The sequence below is a fragment of the Scardinius erythrophthalmus genome (assembly GCF_964197995.2).
Source record: "Scardinius erythrophthalmus genome assembly, chromosome: 7".
NCBI classification, from domain to species: Eukaryota; Metazoa; Chordata; class Actinopteri; order Cypriniformes; family Leuciscidae; genus Scardinius; species Scardinius erythrophthalmus.
In genome coordinates this window covers 15,057,000-15,077,299 of record NC_138227.1, presented here as the reverse complement: position 1 = coordinate 15,077,299, position 20,300 = coordinate 15,057,000, and the positions used below count along the sequence as shown (strand labels likewise).

Sequence of the window (20,300 nt, the reverse complement as noted above, 5' to 3'; positions counted from 1 at the left end):
AATTGTAAAAATATTTCACAATATTACTGTGCTTTACTGTATTTTTGATCAAATAAATGAAGCCTCAGTGAGCATAAGAGACTTCTTTCAAAAAAGTCCAATCCCAAACTTATGAACAGTAATGTACACATACGGCGGTTCAATAGTAAAGAAACTAAAGCACAGAGATAATGAGAGTCTTTCACACACCAGGCTTCAGAGCCCATCTATTGTCTTCTCAACTGTTGCTTCAGATGACCTTTTGTTTACTCAGCCTCTCCCTTTATCCTCTGTTAACCACAACAGCAGCCCTAACTTACATACCAGTAGTCTCCTGAGAGGACACTGTATATGTCCTGTCTTAACAGGAAGTTTGGTTGACCTAATTAAGATTATCACAGGTAATCATACGCTGCAGTTTATTTTATCTGTGTTGGGATCTGAGCAGCAAGAAAATGGACTATACAATGTGAAAAGCTATTTCTGATCTGAACCTCTTCAAGTCATGTTTAGTTTTTTAAATATAATTGAATAACACATTTAACAACCCATTTTAGGTTACAATAGGTGTATTTTAGGTTTAATTATGTATTTTTATTAAAAGATCAATTTACTTGAGAAGCCGAATTGTGTGGCAAATAGTGTTTTAAGAATTAACCTCACTCAGTTTTGTCTATTAATGCCTGTAATAAATTAAATATTGCTAACACTTTAGTTTGGGGACCAATTCTCACTAATAACTAGTCGCTTATTAGCTTGCATATTACTAGTATTGGCTGTTTATTAGTACTTATAAATCACATATTAATGCCTTATTCTGCATAACCATATTCTACATCCCTTAATCCTACCTAATTCGTTAAATTAACAGCTAAATAAGCAGTTAATTAGGAGTTAATTGAGGCAAAAGTCATAGTTAATGGTGCACGTGTTCCCCAAACTATTTTAGATTTGTAAAGATAGCTCTAGTGATAGATCATGGATCTACTGAAAGATTAGCATGACATTTATAAGGATCCACAGTGTAGAAGGGGCCAAAGAAAACACATTGAGCCCATTAATGGATAACCCAGCCTCCGGAGAAGATATGTTTTCAGAGAGCATTGCCCTGGTCAAGCTTCATTAGCGCTTCAAGCCCTTCCTGTCCCACAAGACTATGGCCACCCAGTGATCTTTAAACTTCTGTCTTCTCCGCAGACCTCTGGAATCCAGTTGGTCAAGACTTTAAGCCCTTTAGTATCTTTTCACCCCAAAGCCTGCTATCAGGCAAAGACAGGACTCTTTCAGCCCTTATCACTGCTATACAGGTCAACTCTTTAGGGTCGGGTCAAACCTCTGACCTTTGGCGCCCTGAGGGTGTTTTTTCTTCTCTTTCGCGCATTGTTCTTGTGTTCAGACCCTCTTTTGTGTGTTTGAGTGTGTGCGCGCCTGTTTTCGTAGCTCTGGCCGTAGCCTTGGGGGTTGGGTGACTTATTGATTGGCGACTCTGAGATTCAGCTGAAAACAGTGACTTTAGTCACAGTTCCTAAACTCTAGCGTAATATGCCAAAATACAAACAACTTTGATTTTGTTGGCTCGGCCACATGTTTTGCTGTCTGTGCCCTTGTAACCCAAACCCTGATCAAAGTAAAAAGTTAGTTTAATCCTCGGATGATGACCGGTAGCCTGCATTTCACACTAATTCCACACAGTTAGCGTAATGTGGCCTTTGTGCCAGAGCTCTTGTTGGCTCACTGAGAGAAAGAGTCAAAGTTTACATCCAGCCCTTTCCCTTTGAATGTGTTTATAGTGGCCGCTTTAGTCTTGGGCTTACACAAATATACCTGCATGCTCATTATAGTGTATGTAAGCTTGAAGAAAATGCAAAAATACACAGTAATCTGTCTAAAGATGGGCTTTGAATCATTCATAGTCTTATAAAGATGTCAGAAGTTACTGCTGTTCGTTTAATGGAACTACTGTAAAACTTAAGCCATTCAGTATTTTAATAGTTACACAATATTGTAATACTTAAACTGTCAAAAAACATTTTGTTAATCAGTATTTTTGTCTTGTTTTCCAGTAAAAGGACTAAAATCATATCTATCTATCTATCTATCTATCTATCTATCTATCTATCTATCTATCTATCTATCTATCTATCTATCTATCTATCTATCTATCTATCTATCTATCTATCTATCTATCTATCTATCTATCTATCTATCTATCTATCTAGGAATGGGTAATTCATTACAACAATTTGAGATTGATGACTACACATTTGATGTAAACACTGCAATTGAATCATTTTCTTATTTCTAGATAGATAGATAGATAGATAGATAGATAGATACAATCAATTCGTTACCTTTTAAAACGATGTTAGATCAATATATGTCGTCCGGAAGGCCAACTTGCCGAGCACAGATCGATGTAGTTGGATCATAGGAATATAAATCGATACATCAATGTAGTTGATGAATTGTTACACCCCTAATAGATAGATAGATAGATAGATAGATAGATAGATAGATAGATAGATAGATAGATAGATAGATAGATAGATAGATAGATAGATAGATAGATAGATAGATAGATAGATAGATAGATAGATTAGTGTCATTAGGCTCAAATTGTTGTAATGAATTACCCATTTAAACTAATAACATATGAGAGATACTCCAGTACACTTACAGAAAACCCTAAAATTAAATGTTTAATGTTTAAAGATTAGAAAAATACTCAGATAAATTTAAAGGTCAGGGATTCAGCATACTATCAAGGCCACTGAGTCAAATTTGAGCAGTTGTGTAAAAAAAAAAAAAAAAAAAAAAAGACTGGTTATTTCTGCCATTGTACTTGTTTGTGCAGTGTCACATTGACCTTAAGTGAGACACATAACCTTACCTGGAAACTGAGTTTAATAGAATAATAATGTTGTTTGAGAGGCTGTGGTGCTTGTTGCTCCACAAAGTATCCACATTTTCAGTACAAAATGATAGTAGATCACCACACTGTTGTTACACCATGTTCCCAGACAACATTTGACAGCATTTCCAAACTCCATAACAGCGTTAGAAGCTTTCTAGACAGAACTCTGTGAAATTACAAGCAGCAATCTTTCAATAGACCCTGAGGGAAGCACAGTCAGCTGTGAGGATGTACTCGTGCTGTCATAATGGCACTGGCCTCGCTCGCACAATGCCGTAAGGTCATTGAGCATCCAATGCACGGGTAAATTGAACACTTCCCTATTTGCTGAGAATCTTTCCAGTTTCCCTCTCTAGCCTGGCAAGGAAGAATGTCACTGAAGCCGCTGCCAAAGCATGGTTTTAATACTATATACAGCCTGTGCCACATTATGTTGAATTATTTTGTTGTGGTTTGTTTGGTATCTTAACAGAAACAGCAAATTCCAACCTAAAGTATTAAACAACTCTGTGCAACTTATCCCTCTCTGTTTGTTATACAGACATTAATGATGCCTCAAATCATGAGTAGAGTTGTGCTATTACTCAAAAAGTCATTAACAAACAATTTTCGAATGGTGGATGATAAAGCAAAATCACAAAGTCTTACATTAATAGGAGGCACACGCCTTGAGAGACCAAGGGCAGGATTCATGAAAACTTTAGAGAAATAAGCTAATGAATTTCTTAAGATGAAGTTCATGAGAATGTTCCTAAGTACAAATCTTGAGAAATTCTTAAGAGGTTATTCAAGGTCTATATTTTTGACGTTTTTGAGTTGAGAGTTGTTACTGAATTTCACATGTTATTTACAATGATTGATTTTTTTTTAGGAATTCTTAAGTGCTGTCTTTAGAACAGTCTTAAGAAAAAAAGATAAGAACATTTTTAATTTTTTAAGAATATTGTCATCTTTATTTTAAAGTTAGAAATTAGCTGTTAAGAATAATTGTATTCTTAAGAATAGTTTGTGAATCTGGCCCTAGAATATCATAGATTTAATATATATATATATATATTTTTTTTTTTTTTTTTTTTTTTTGACTTGGCAACCACCCAGAACACCCCAGATATCTTGATAAATGGACATTTGTTTGTGGGTTTGTGTGAAGTGATTCTGTTTTCTCTTTCATGCTTCATAGGGTTTTCTCATACTGCATCGGGGAAGACTTCCTTTAAAGCCGCCTCATTGGTAATTTGGCAGTGCTCTAGTATCCGATTGCACACATCAGCCCCTGAATTGCTCTCTCAGTGGGAAAGGTACTCTAGCAGCTCTGCTCTGGCCTGCCATTAATCAAAGCCACTTCCAGTGGCCCACTCCAGAAACACAAGCGCTTGCCCTGTCTCAAACAGACAGCTCGACAATTTGTCTCCTTAGAGAAAGTCGACATTTTAATGCCTGCATTTTAATAGGAATGTATAACAGCAGTCTGTAGAGACAAATGGACCATCATCTTTACAGATTGGTTTTGCTCCTCTAACCTCGTCTGAACTGTTTTGTTTAGGGCAGGTGTACTTAAATCGACCAGAAGATTGAGTTTTAACACTTTGTTCGTTCAAAGGTTCGATTTCCATGTTTAACGTTGATTTAACATTGATCTGACTTCAGGATTATTTAATGTTCTTTTGTTACGGTCTGCATCTGCATATCAGTGTCAGATACTGGAGCACGAACTATTCTATTTGAATAATGCAGTGAGTTGTTATGATTTTATTTGTCTGTGTCTATTTGGATTTGCTTTGACAGGGACTGGGATCAAGATGAGAAGTATTGATTTTCCTCTTATTGTTCCATTTACCAGGTATTTCTCCACATCTCAGATCGGTGTTGTTCAATCTTTCGTGTCTTTCAAGGGGACTGAGCGAATGAGATTAATAGGGGTTTCTGAAAGGTGCTCTTTTGCTGAGCAATTAAATCGTTGGGCAGATTTGACGGTACGATTAATAATAATAATAGCAACTCGCGGTTACACTTTATTTTAAGGTGTCATTGTTACAGTGTAATTATACATTTAAGTACTGAGTAATATTAAGCAACTCCATGTACTTACTATAGGGTTAGGGTAGGATTAGGATGTGGTTTAGGGTTAGTTGCATGTAATTATGCATAATTCACTGTTATTACTACGGTAAGTACATGTAACATATGTAAAAAGGACACTGTAAAATAAAGGGTTACCCAACTCGCAGTTAACTTTGTTTAGATGAAAAGTAAAATGTTCAATTGCGTATTTTTAGAAGCATTCACATACAGTATAGTAAACTGTTTTTAACTCTTAAGTAAGGGTTTTGACAGGTTTCAAATGATTTTTGAAGGGTTGACTAGTGTGTAGTTCACCCAAAAATTCTGACAGAAAATTCTGTCATCATTTACTCTCCCTTACCAAACCACCTCTTTCTTCTGTTAAACACAAAATAAAAATATTTTAAAATATTTATCATCCGTGTTCCACAGAAGAAAGAAAGTCATTCAGGTTTGGAATGACTTAAATAATTTTTTGGTAAACTGTCCCCATAAGGACATCCACCAGTCTCAATCAGACACTTTTTCTAAAGGACTTTCACACAGCATATGTTAAAGTAACTGTTCAAAAAAAACCATTAAGATGTGGGCTGGACGATAAACAATATCATATTGAGATCGTGACAAAATTTGCGTTGATAACGATGATAAGCTCTGGATATTTTCAAATACACAGTGAAACTGAAACTTAAAGATCTTCACAAAAAACGTCAAAATAAAAGTTCGGTTGAACTTCAAGAAATTATGACAATATTATGAAATGTAACACTACTCTATACTAAAATGTACTTCTCAAAGTAATAATAATAATATGGAATATTAATATGGAATATACTAAGGAATATCATACAACCAACATGTTTTTCATCCATGTTTTGTTGTAAAATTAATTGTCAAATTTGATTTGATTACATTTTAAAAGCTCGATTAAATTGTTAAAGCTTATATAAATTTGTATTAAATCATAAATCACTGAATCCCAAAACACAGAATGGGCCCCAAATGAAATGGTAGCAACTCTGTGGAGTGTAATTGTGAACAAACAATTGTTTAAGTCTCTAGGTCTAACAAATATGCGGAAAGCATGTCCTTCCACATTAATAGTAAATTAATATTGTGATAAATAGCGACGTCGGTATATGGAAAAAAATATTGTGATAACTTTTTAACTTGAAAAGTCTTCAAATATTGTGTTCAATAATGTAGATTCATTACAAAAGAGGTGTTTTGATGGCTATGGCAGCGATGTTATAAACTGGATGAAGAGAGATACTGTAACAGTTACTATATGACTGTTGGCACACTAAAGCAAAGCATACTACTAGCATGCTAAACCCCATATGGGAAGGTGTGTTCCTTAATACATCTCCTTAAAATCAGCATCTCAGCTAGACAAAGAGAAAAATCTAGATGAACTAGTCAACCTCAATAAACAGCTAGTCATCCATTGTACTGTACGTCTGCATTGATGTGGGACTGTCAAAAACCTTTGGTTGCTCAATAATATGTCATTTTCAAGCCAAAAGGCACCATTCAGAAAGATAACTCTAGTATTTTTCCAGCAAACACACAAATCTGTAGATAACGTCTGCTGGCTGCCGACAGCGGTGCTCAGCGTGTCCACTGCGGTTGAGTGGATATTGTTTATGGGATGCTGGGCTCTGTCAGGCGGTCTATTTCAGACCCTGTGTTGTGGCTGCAAAGGGGGACGACGCAGCAGATGCTACAGATTGTGAAATGCGGCTAACACGCATTCTGTCCGCGCCCTCAACCGAAGGGCACATGACCTGAGCAAACATCCTTGGTCAAATAAAATGACCGTACCTGAGGGTGTTGACTCTAGTCTTTGAATCCGAATAGAAAGCTAATTCGCTTCCATTACTCTGAATGATCTTCAACAGAATGTCCTGGAATTAATATTTTAGCACGACCACTCCTGGTTGGCTTTAATAGCTTTTTTCAAGGTGAAATAATATGCCCCTGTTCATAATGAGCCCATGCATGTCTGGCAGCGCCCCGGTTGCGGAGCGGTGATAATGAAGGGCTCTATAGCAGGAATAAAGGTTACGTCTGCGGCGGGCTCGCTCGACTGCTCGTTGATGCAGCGCACGCGCCGACGGTGCGTCTGTCTGTTTGTGTGTGTGTGTGTGTGTGGCTGGAATTCACATGAAAGGACTCGGGCGAGAGAAGGGAACAAGAGTGGGCGGGGGACGAGTCGTTGATATGTACAGCGTGACTCAGTTAAACATACAGAACCGCTGGGGTATTTCAGAAGCATTTAATACGTTTCAATTAAAACAAATATTCAGAGCGAGAGGACAGATTAAATGGACAATCGGCATGTTTAACTTGGGTTTGACGCATGGTTTTTGGCCTTATGGTTCACTCCCGGCCTGGCTACTTCATTGAAATGGAGTGTATATATTTGCTCAGGTTCTCTGTGTACCCTTTCTCTGAGGCGTGTTTAATTTTTGATAAAACAAAGCCATAAATGTTTTCTCTCAAGCCACCAGGTCACTACGTCTGGACTGTAAATATTTCACAGCTCTGCTGAAGCTAGTTCTTGTACGGATGTTCATTTGTAGACAAGCTAGTTGTGTTCAAGAACCCATGTCTAGGTTTATTTTAAGCATCAGATGATGGCGTATGCTATTCAGTTCATTAATAGCTTTTGCTGTATTAGGCCTAATTGATTCAGACCTGCTTGATGAATATTTGGAGTGCCTGAAGTCTTTGAAGTATGTGCCCTAAACCTTTCACAGCACCCTGTTGAGAGTATCATCAAAATAAACTATGAGCCACAGACGCAGGCGTGTTTAGAATATCAAGCGTGGATTTTTGAAGCTGCTTTCCTAAATAAAAGTGCATTTTTAGTTTTAAAGGAAGTTCATTTAATTAAATGTTTTTCTTTCTTGAATGTTCAAATTTCCTCTTGCAACATATCTCTCATTCATGTAGGCACACATCATATGATGAAAGAATTACATTTTTGAATGAACTCTTGTATACCCAATCCAAATGAGCAGTTATACTAGGGGTGTAACGATACCCTCATATCACGATTCGATACATTTCACAATACTGAACTCACAATATGAAATTATTGCGATACTCCCAAGACATACAGTACTGTGCAAAAGTCTTAGGCATGTTAATATCCCCCCCCCCCAAGGTTTTACTTTTAAGTCAGTTATTTATATCTTTTGCTGTAGTGTGTCAGTAGAGAATATCAGTTTACATTTCCAAACATTCTTTTTGCCATTAATTGTAATAATCCAGTGAGATTTCTGTATGCACAAGGAATCTGACAACAGCCAGGATGATCTGATCTCACCATCATCGAGTCCGTCTGTGATTACATGAAGAAACAGAAAAAACTGAGACAAACTAAATCCAGTAGAACTGCGGGAACGTCTCCGATATGCTTGAAGAAACCTTCCTGCAAAGCTACAGTACTGTGAAAAGTACTGGCACTTGTGTTAAAATGCGGTAAAGTGAGAATGCTTTCAAAAATAAAATCACAAATTGAATTTATTTATGATTTAACTTCTAATAACTAATTCAAATCAATATATGGTGTAACGACCCTTTGCGTTTAAAACGGCTTTTGTCCAGGTACACTTGCTTTGCGCATAGTTTTTCAGGTAGCTTTGCAGGAAGGTTTCTTCAAGCATCTTGGAGACATTCCTGCAGTTCTTCTGGATTTAGTCTGTCTCAGTTTTTTTTGTTTCTTCATGTAATCACAGACGGACTCGATGGTGAAATCAGATCATACCGGCTGTTGTCAGATTCCTTGTGCATACATCTCACTGGATTATTACAATTAATGGCAAAAAGAATGTTTGGAAATGTAAACTGATATTTTCTACTGACACACTACTGCAAAAGATATAAATAACTGACTTAAAACCATTTTTTTAGGGGGGGGGGGGGGGTATTAACATGCCTAAGACTTTTGCACAGTACTGTATAGTTATATGTTAACAAAAAATGTACTGTTGGAAATGAATAGGCTTGGACTTGGTGCTGGTCAATGGTCAAAGTGTATAGTTACTGTGTGTAGCTACACCTGTTTGATCTCTCAATGTCTTGAATCCACAGGAAGTTGCACGGTGGAGTGAAGACTTTTGGCTGTGAGTTCTGTGGAAAGCAGTTCCTGGATAGTTTACGACTGAGGATGCACATGCTGTCTCATTCAGGTAACCTCATCCACCCCCTCCCCCCACCCCGTAAACACCATGATCACACGCAAATGAAGTCCCGATAAGGATGAAAACATAGGTTACAGTGTCATTGCACAAGTGATACGTGATCGGTGTTGTGCAACAAGTGTCAGCCCCCTGTTGCCCTGTGTTGGTCCACTATGTACCGCACACTTAACCTGCTCTAACAGATGGAACATTGCACTTCTATTAGTGACGCAGTGTTTGGTTATCCCCGTCTTCACACTTCCCTTTCAAGTCTCATATGTGTCTCAACAGTTACATTTCAAGCCTGGCAGAGATCCAATCTGGGCACTTTGCCACATTATTAGTACAGTATGTACAGTGAATCTTGCCAGCTTGTTCTTTTTCCTCATTGTTATGAGGAGGTGTTGGACAGAAACTCGCTTAAGGGAGGGGACGTATCCAGTTGTTTATACACATCCCAACCCTTAATTAAGCGATCATGTTGAAATGATGCTGTTACATGTTATGTAAGTCTGTGGTATTGTTTGTGGCCGATGTGTGCTATTAAGTTCGAACTTTTGCCGTCAGATTTTGGTTATCAAAAGGGTCTGTTGCATAACCGTAGACATAAAATAAACCAGACACAGACTTCAAAATGAAGTTTACTGCTGAAACTCTGTGTTTTGGCTTATGTTGTCCAGCTGTCATCCTGTTTTTTATCGTAGCTCCTTTTTAAAGCTCCTTTCCCTTTCAGTCTTTGCTTTACAGAGTGGGTTATGTGGCGTACCGACATTGGTTTTTCAGAAAAAAATGTCTCTAGTGAAAATGCTGCTATTTAATACAACTTATTTCTATTACAAAATGTACTTAAAAATGTAAACATCTGTGGTTAATTACAAATGATATTATCAGCATAACAATTTTAGTGATAATTTGACTCCACTTTATATATGATACAGGCTCATTTTAATCGTATGATTATAGTTTAGCAAATTAGATGAACACCAATATATGCCAACATTAAAAGAACACTTATTAAACACAGTATTTACTTGAAAAATAAATAAATAAAATATCAGCCAAAAAATCAGCCGGGATAATATATATTGGCCTATAACTATTGGTTCAATGACTGATTTAAAATGTCAGGAAGCGTTTTTGTCTCCTTTATGATGGCAGAGAAGGGACATTTTTGGGGTAAAATGGAGGGATGACATTGAAACAAGTTGCAGGCAGGATTCAAACCTGCTTCTTCAAGCCAAGGCTCCGGGTTCAGTATCAGGAATCCTAGAACGTGATTGATGCTTATTGAATTCAGTAGTTGCCCACACTAAATTCTGCTTTAGAGGGGAATGTCCTGTTTGAAGTGGAGAGGAAATACACTCAAACTGGCAGCAGAGTGTGTGTGTGTGTGTGTGTGTTTGTCCATCTGTCTGATTAAGTCTATAGTCGTCTCTGGAGGGTTTGTGAAGCCCACCTCACTTGACTTACTCAGCTCACATTTTTGTCAAGATTCTGACAGTGCTCTTCTCCAAATGAACTGAAACATTCCTTCTCTATTATGTCTTGTTCTCTATCTGTCTCTTTTTTGTGTGTTTATGAAAGCGAGAGGAAAAGGTGTATCCCCCCCCCCCCCCGGCAATAAACCCTGGCAACAATATTCAGTTACTCCCACATTTAATCTGCTCGTAATCCAGTGTCGCACCTGTTCACGCACGACATGAACGAGAGCGAATCTTCAACATGTGCGACATTCGGGCTGAAAAGCCCTGTCAAGATGTTTTCTCTTAATGTCTCTTTCTCTTTTTTCTGTTTTTCTCTCTCTGTCTGGGAGAAGCCCTGCACTCTGTGCTTGGCGACACGCCAGCTCTTCCCTCGCACTGATGACATCATCAGCTGCCGGCAGGTCTGGATGTTCTGCCAGCATTCTGGAGCATTTATGATTGTTCGCAGATGTGTGTCCAGGAACATACTGTACCCAAATCCCAAAATTAATCAAACTTGACTGCTCTCCAAGCCACTGCTCTCCAAAATAGCGTCAGCGCTGGGGTGGAGGGAGGACGCTGGTGGAGTCCTAAATAAAACAAAAATGCAGAAAGAAAACAGAAATGTTGACTGCGGGCCCTTAGAGGCCGACTCGACAGGATGGAGCAGACGTCTGCACTGTGGTCAAAGTGTTCAAAGGTTACGTCCGAGGGCATGTACAGTACATGTGCCTCCATGCCAGTTTCTGACACTTTCCATCAATACAGTATGCTGTCACTTATTATGTTTTAGATATGTTCGGTAAATATAAAATTGTTTGCAATTAATTTTACAGAACATGCACTTACCAAAGAAAGTACTGGGTAATACAAGGGAACTGCATGGGTTAAGGTTAGGTTTAGGGGTAGGTTCAGGGTTAAGTACCTAGTTATTGTAATTACCTGTACTATAATAGAATGTGCATGGGAAACAGGACTGTAGAATAAAGGTGTGTTCACACATGGTATGTTTGGTTGGGTTAAAACGAACCCTGCTGCGATTGCTCCGTAAGTGTGGTTTATTTGAAAAGGTGTGAATGCTGCCATCTGAACCTTCGTGCGCAAAAAACAAGCGCTTCCAAATGGACTCTGGTGCGGTTTGAATGAAATATGAACGCAGCATGGACCAAAGACATGTAAGCAAACCAAAAACAGGATGTGATGTCACAAGATGCGACCCTAAAAAGGACATAATGCTCAAAAATATCTGTTTTTTTCTCGTCATAGTCATGGTACAGGCATCAGAACCGCTTCTACTCGCAGCAGATCTTTGTTTGTGTGTGACGGAGGGATTCCTGCCGCTGTTTTGACTCCTTTACACATTTTATAAGCTCTTCACAAGTTCTCAGCTGGTCAAAATACCATCATATGTAGGCTACGCACATACAACAAGCACATTTATTCCAGCACACAGCACAGTTTTGGATATTTGGTAAGTTCCGTCGTGAACTATACATAATAAAAGCCGACCAATCAGGTTGTGAACATATCCCGATGCCTTTAGGTTTGGTGTTAAATGCTAATGTGAACGCCAAGCGGACCAGGACAAAATATATATATATATTATTTTTTTTGGGCCCAGACCAAACAAACCATGCTAACTGAACATCAAGTGTGAACACAACCCTAAAGTGCTACCATAGAATTAACCTAGCATGAAAAATAACCATGTCTACGTCCTCCCCGTGCAAATGGTGGATTTTGGCCTGTCCAGCCTAAAAGAGTCTTGACTTTTCCCAAAATTGTCACACCCAGGTAAATAAACTGACTTAATTTCCTTCAATTTTACACAAATGTAGGCAAAATATTCAACCCTGTTACTGTATTTTACTGGAATGCTGTATTTTTATATAATATACTGTACTTTTATGGAATTTTCAAAGCGGTATCTGTTTATATATATATATATATATATATATACTTATCTTTTTTATTTATTTTATTTCAATACGTTTTGTCTATTTATTTTTGATGTTTAATGCTTATTGCTATAAATTCATATCCTAGATTTTGATAACAGGGTTGAAAAAATTGCAACCTCATAGAAAATAAAGTTTGTATAAATAAATAAATATAACAATTATTATTGTAATTTATATTGTATTATTATTACTATTATTATTTACCATGGTTAGGAAGCTCATTTTGCTGACTTATTTGTTGAAAAATCTTTTGTAAGTGTTTCAGAACCTATTTGATGCCTTATTCATGGACATGCATTGTTCAGGCTTCTATCATGTGGATTTAACCACTCATTCCTCACAGACCTGAAGATGTCACATACTAATAAATTACCTTTCTTTGTACTTTGTCACAGAGATTGACAGAAGGCTGTTTTTAAAAGGCATTAAACCACCCTGCTGTGTTTATACAGTATATAGAGCTGCTTTAATATTATGACATTTGTGCCTCTATTATTTAATGATCGTTTTCCATTGTGACCTATTATTCGACTGACTCTCACAAATTACAAGATAAATAACGTTCAGTGTTTCAGTGTTGACATCCAAACCCTTACAATTTATGATTGTTAACTTGAGTCTTTAATTTGCAAGCCAGTAAAATGGAGGGAAAATAAAAGTAAAAATCTAATTCAGTCTTTATAGCGCATCAAAGCCCTAGATCTTCTGGCCCGTCATTGGATTTTGCTGCTTTACATCCCAACGGTTGCCAAGTAGCAGAAGCCCTTGTTTTCTAATGCTCTAATTTGGTATTCAGCACGAGATTGAATCTTATTTTTGTATGCCAGGCAAAGTGTTTTGATGGAGGGTGATTGCAGCCAGTCTGGAGGCTGTTTGGGCTGTTTATCATGGGCAGTACAGTGCACAATGTGCCGTCTGAAACACAACACAAGCCGACTGAATGTGGGATCTGCTTTGTGGTTTCTAAATGTGTGCTGAGCGTTTGGAAACATGTGCGAGGAAAGACATATGAGAGAATCACCTTGCCTGTCAGCATCACAACAGAACAAATGAGATATGCTGAAATGCTGTCTATAGATAGCTCACTAGAATTTAAGAGCATAGCTACTATCCTTCAGTAATAAGACAATAATAAACTGAAAACACAGAGCATTTTAATTCACGCACACCAGAAATGTTCTCACAGGCGCAGTTTACGCTGGCTCTGATGAGTCACACCATCAAAGTATTTTTGAGCGTGGTTTGTAATGATTCTGTAAATGAGAGCATTTTTAAACTTTAAAGGGCTTTGGTTGTCGTCCAGAAGGAACGAGAAGAAAGTGTATGTGGAAAGAGGCTAATTTTAGGTGCTAGCTGGCTGACTTCGTGAAGCTTGTGGGTGCTTTAATGAGTCATAATAAAGCCATTTTGGGCCAGCTGAGTGAAAATAGATACTTGATGAGCCAATGGTCATTATACATTTGGATTTTATTGATTTATTTTCTTTTTTCCTGTGAGTCTGAGATATAAAGTCTGCAGGAAATGGTGAAAACCTGCTTGCAGAAGCCATAGTTGTGTTGTGTCCAAGCCATGTGTGGTGAATGGAAGACATTGTTCACTTCTCTTTTTGAGGTCTTGTCCCTCATGAATTGTTCAGAAAAAAGCAACGTCAGCCGTCCATTTCTCCTTGTTCGGTGAGTGTGTGTGTGGTTTATTGAAAGTGTTTCTAAAGTGATGGAAACATCCTGGCCTACTTCATAATGGGCCAGCGGCTCCACAGGTGGATCTAATACTAATAATAGATGGATTCCCTCAGGCGGTTGATGGCCATCAGAACAGTTATTTAGTCCAGTTATTAAGGATCTGTGGTTGCAACTGGGTTAAATGATTCTTTTCTTTCTTTGTATGTGTGTGAGTGTATGTGTGTGCATTTATACACCTAGTAAATGTGTTTTCATCAGCGTAGGTGATTCATGTTTAATGATGTCTTAATGGGGTGATTTTTGCATCGCCTATTTTTAGGACCATTAAGATTTTTTTGCATTTTGACATTATTTTCATGATAATTAAGCAGCCCACACCCATTCGCATTATCTTAATGTGAAAAATTCTCATTCCCATTAAAGTAATACTATTTAAATTAATGTATACGTTATGTTAGTACTGTACATGATGCACGGTCTTCATTTTCAACAGTTACAAGATAATCTTGTAATACAGTGATTAGAATAATGAGAATAATGCTAATTACAAACATATTCAATAGTAAAATATGCATTATAGCAATTAGAATTGGTGGGGAAATGTGAGTATTTATTTACATTGTATTTATATTTTTGTATTATATTTTATTCATTATATATTATATATATAATTAGAAACAAACATACACACACACACACACACACACACATTATGTTTTGGCTCAGTAAGGTATTTTTTACAAAGTTAAATTACAGAATTTCTTTTAACCTTTCTTTTTTTTCACACTGAAAACTGAAATAATGGCTGCTGAAAATTAAATTAAATTTGAAAATATATTAAAATAGAAAACAGTCCCTATAACTTGTAATAATATTTCACAATATGTCTGTTTTTTTAGTGGGTTTATTTATTTATTTTTTTCAAATGCAGAGCAGAGGCTTCTTTCAAAAAAAATATTTTTTTGACCCAAAACTTTTAAAGGGGAGTATGCAATATAACTGGCTTGACAGGCTTTGTGAGATTCACCCTGAAGAAACCAACCTTAGCTTTGATAAATAATGATGGTTGATCAAAATCATCTGCTTTTACAGGAAGACATGAGCAGTACCTGCCTGAGGGTGCGTCAACCTGATATGACCCTCACTATTATATGATTATCATTTATTACTGTTATCTCTGCGAACACATAATAAATGGATATAGTGTTTTGTTTGTAAGAAGAGACTCATTGTACATGTCATAAATCAGTCTGAAGATACAAAGGGTTTTAATATCCTTTAGGACATGTTGCTGTCTGTTCTGCCTCAGCTTATGGTTTACAGACTTTTATCAAGACAAGACAAGAGAAAGCTGCCAGCCCTTGTAGATAAGAACATCTCTTTGATTCTGTCAAGGGGCAGTATGTTACTCTGTTGATGTGTGTGTGTGTGGGGGGGGGGGGGGGATGAATGATGTTTAATGTCATAAACAACTCGTACTTTGAAATAACACAATTTCAGCCTTTGGCATCGTTTCTGTTTTCTTTTCAGTTCATCTTATGGTTTGATTTTTTTAAACATGAGCTTAAAAAAACTGATCAACCCTACTGCCATGTACAAGTTTCCTATGAAGAACATGTGTTCATATTTCACATACATTATGTTAAATGGGGAGAGAACGTTCAGCTGTCTGTCATTTAGGTTCCCTGTGTATTTCTACTCCCTGTCTCATTCAGTTCATTGTCGTTTCTCGTCTTATGTGAGTAGTTTGTTGCGTTGCTATATGCCTTCATCTATGTATTCTCTTCGTGTTCATTAAAAAGTTAATATTTAATCTTCATCGTCATCATTCTGTGAACTACCATGTCAGTTGTGACACACACACACATTATATGTAATATATAATATACATATATAGTACTAAAATGACTCATTACATACAATGTGTAATGTTGCCATCCGTAATAAAGCTATTGGCCAACTGATTACTTTTATTGTATTCTGCTTCCTTTCAGCTGGACCAAAAGCATTAGTATGTGATCAGTGTGGGGCTCAATTTTCCAAGGAAGATGCCCTGGAAGCACATCGACAGACTCACACAGGTACGTCTTCTTGCCTTATCTAACCACAAGCCACTTCTTTAAATAACACTAGTTCACCACAATGGAAAAAAAAACACCAGTAAAGTGGAGATGCGTCATGCATGTACCAGTTGCAATCATGTTTATGACCCTATCAAAAATGGTCTTCTATAATTCAGCAGGTACGGTTTCGATGCCCTCTAAAATTTCAGCCAATAATATGTGCTGTTACAGGGCAGGGCGGCACACCGCTTTGGCACAGCAGTAGTGCCATGTTTCACCATCTCCATCACTTTGTCTAAACATGGCACGTACATTTATTAGAGCGACTGTACTGAGTTACCAGAGCCTGTGAGTCATCAGCGCTCTGGCACGTTTATTAACACGCCAACAGCGCTCAGCTGCCACCCTCCTGTCAAATATTCATATTTACTGACATCTGATGACTGCAAGGTTGGGTTTCAGTTGTACTACAGACATTTTAATAATCATATTTTAGGTGAGGTAAATAGTGTGCTCTGATAGGGGTTGGCATGGGATGATATATTGTGTAAACTTGTTTTTGCTGCTGCATACCTGAGTGTACTCTGTCAGGACACATTGAAGCATGTACAGAACATATGCGTACAACTAGTCTAATGAAAATGAAAATTCTGTCATTATTTACTTTGTTTTTACCCTGTTATTTTTTCACATGTCATACTCGAAGTCTTCAGAAGCAATATGATAGCTTTATGTGAGGAACAGCCAGAAATGATCCAAGTCATCTTCCCCTCCAGTGAGCTGTTAACTCGAGAACCATTGCAACTGGATCTTTGATTCAGTGAGTTGAACTCAAGAACTGGATCATCTAAACAAATCGTTCTTTTGATCCAGTTTCAATGATCCAATTGGACTGAATGAATGAGCCACAAATCAGGCTGAATGATTCATTTATTGATTGAACTGATTCGTTCATGACTTCAGCTCACTGAATCAATGATCTAGTCACAGCAGTCCTTGAGTTAACAGCTCACTGGAGTAAGCTAACAGCTCATCGACAGAAATTTCAGTCTGTTCCTCACAGAAAGTTATTTAGACTCAATTAGAATGTGTGACTGATGTGTAATTATACATTTTGTGTGTGTGGCATTTTTATTTTATGAAATGCCAGTTTGAGTGCAGCTTGTGACATTTCCAGATCCCATTCCCACATCTTTTCTTGTCCTCACTGCATTTATATCGATAAAACAAAAGTGAGAAAATGCCTCAAATGTCTCTGAATCTATATACAGCGCTCCCAGAAAGAACACCAATCCATTATTTAAAATGTCTAAATGTCACTGCTTAAATAACAAAAAAAGTTAACAAAGTGGCATTTATTTATCAGAGATAACTCAAGCACACTTTTCAATAAAAACATAAAAAAAAAAAAGTTGATTAGATTTTAAATGATTAAAAAGCCATACTGTAATGTAATTAGTTCTGAGAAACATTATAACATCATTTGTTTTTACACACTTCCAGCTAAATCAAAGAACGAATTGGTGTGACGTCATTTCGAACAAAATCAGGTTGAAATTAAGTTTGTTTCAGGAGTTTGAAGCAGAGAACTTTCCGGAAAAGTTCGCTCTGGCTGTTAAATGACTTTGAACTAACATTGGTCCATGGCGATTACGTAATAGGTCGGTGTGACTCTGAGGCTCCACCCTCTTTAATCAATTCTTCTGTGCGGTCCATCGAGTTCAGACACAAGTAAAAAACATTTTTCATGTAATACTGTGAAGCGGCTTGCTTTAAAGCAATCTAATGTATAAAGTGCCATATAAGTAAACGTGACATGACAATGATGCTGTCATTTTTATTGTGTTTATTTTGTTATTTTGAGGAAAGCGTGCATCGCATATTTGCACATTCATTTAAACGCTGCTTCCAACAGCGTAGGGGGCGTCAGGGCCTATATCAGGGCCTTAAGTGTCCAAACACTTTCGGGGGGGCCTTTAGTCCAATAACAGCACTCTTATCTCTATACCTTGTATAACCATCATTTCCACCTGTACTTTTGTTACTTATTGGCATATCAGACTACCATCCGAGGATACAGTCTGTCACAGGTATTCCAGACTGCACTAATTAATTTGCTCTCTGGGTATAAAAGCGTTTCATGGGGCTAATGATCCACATGTTGAGTCTATATAAAGGTTGAGTCCTAATTAAAACAAGGTGCCATACTTTTGTCATCTGCGTGGATTTGAGGTGCTAAATGTTTCCATGGCAGCCAGCTCATAAAATGTCTGAATTTCTGATGGATCAGAATCAGTATGTTTCTATTATTTTTTACAGTAGTGTACATCGATGCTACAACAATGAGGGTGCAATATCTGTCGCCTGTGTTCCACAGGGAGAAAGACGATAACCCTCTCTAAAACGTTGGCATGTAACTGTAACTCGCTGTGGCACACACTGTATAAATTCTTAATGCATGTCGACATAGAGGTGGTGTTAATGATGCCCAGAATTTTATACCTTCTCTCCCAAACTTGTAAACATCCCGCTCTCTGTTTCAGTTTGGCAGCACATTTAGTCAAGAGGAGGGGAGGACATAGCTCATCCATTTTAAAAAACCTTTTTACTGCTGGGCACCAGCCACCACTCACTGAAGTGAGAGATGTTTTCATCACTTGCATACATTTTCTGGATTTAACCAAGCTAGAATTTTACATTTTAAATTTTAAATACGCCATGGAGCCAAGATAGCCTTCCTATGTGAAGATCCAAACGGTAAAGAAAAACTAGGACCTTGTTTCCATTTGAAGCAGCCATTTCTTTTCAATGCATTAAGACCAACCAGAAGTGTTTTTTACTGGCCATGTTTTCCTTGTGTCGCTAAAATATAGCGAAACAGCGCTTTGGGACACCCAAGTTTGCGTCCCGACTCGTGGTCCTTTACCCCTCTCTCCTCCCCTATCATTTCCTCTCTCTCTTTGACTGTCCTTTCCAACAAAAAATATAACTTTAAATATATAGGGCTGTCAATCGTTTTTGAATTTTTTAATCAAATCAATAACATGATTAAAAGTTGTTTAATTGTGTAGTGAAAATGTGTCTCTAGATCCCTGCGTTCTGTTGTGTCCATTTCTTTCCCTTATATTTTGTTTGGATGTTTCTGAAGTTCAGCTTCAGAGTTCTGAAGAAAATGAAAAAAACTAACATCTAAAAACTTACAATGGTTAATTATAACCACTAATGTAATAAATAAATGAATGGGGAGTTAATACTGATCCTTTTAATTCTTTTTAAAAAAATATTTTATTGCCAATAAATACTAAGTCTCCAATATTAACATTTTATACTGTTTTCTAATACATTAAAAATTTTATCTACAGCATAAAAATGGATATTTATTTTGATATTTAATGCTGTCATTAAATTATGGATTCACTTTGCTTGTTAGATTACAGCTACATGTAATTTAAAGGTGAAAATAGTACAATACAATAAATAAAAATAATCTCTTATATCTGCGGACAACCTTTATAGTACTGATATTTCTGTCAGGACCACTACCGTCAAATATGATTGACAATTAGCATACAGTTTGGATTGGCGGTATGGTTCCGTTCTGGGCGAGAACTCCCTGCGCATCCATGCAGCCTGGCATGGATAAGAGCAGGGAGAGCAGCAATAACCCCCCTTGGGGTAAACAGAACAGAACCAACATGAAAATTTGCAAATATATTTAATTCAAGATTTTAAAGTACAACATTATTCGATAATTATTCTGATTCAAGGGGAATCAGAAGGCCAAATCCTGACTGGGCGAGAAGAGGAGCTGGGGAGGGAGGAGGGTAATTAGCTCCTGAGAAACACGATAGCTGCTGATAATACTGAAGGAGCTTATATATGTATATGGTGATAGGCGTCGTATTCCTATAGGTAGATGTGGATCAGCTGAGGGTCAGCTGATGCGAGCTTGACTAACGTGACCTGCCAGAACTAACGCTACGCTTG

The 20,300-nt window shown here is 37.3% G+C and overlaps 1 protein-coding gene across 1 annotated transcript in view; it reads left to right on the top strand.

Moving 5' to 3' along the window:
• Positions 1-20,300, top strand: part of zbtb16b (zinc finger and BTB domain containing 16b) — a 54,164-nt gene that overhangs the window by 7,027 nt on the left and 26,837 nt on the right. The window contains exons 3-4 of the mRNA XM_081370058.1: positions 9,056-9,153; positions 16,245-16,331. Coding sequence (XP_081226184.1) covers positions 9,056-9,153; positions 16,245-16,331 — 185 coding nt within the window. The remainder of the gene's footprint in view (positions 1-9,055; positions 9,154-16,244; positions 16,332-20,300) is intronic.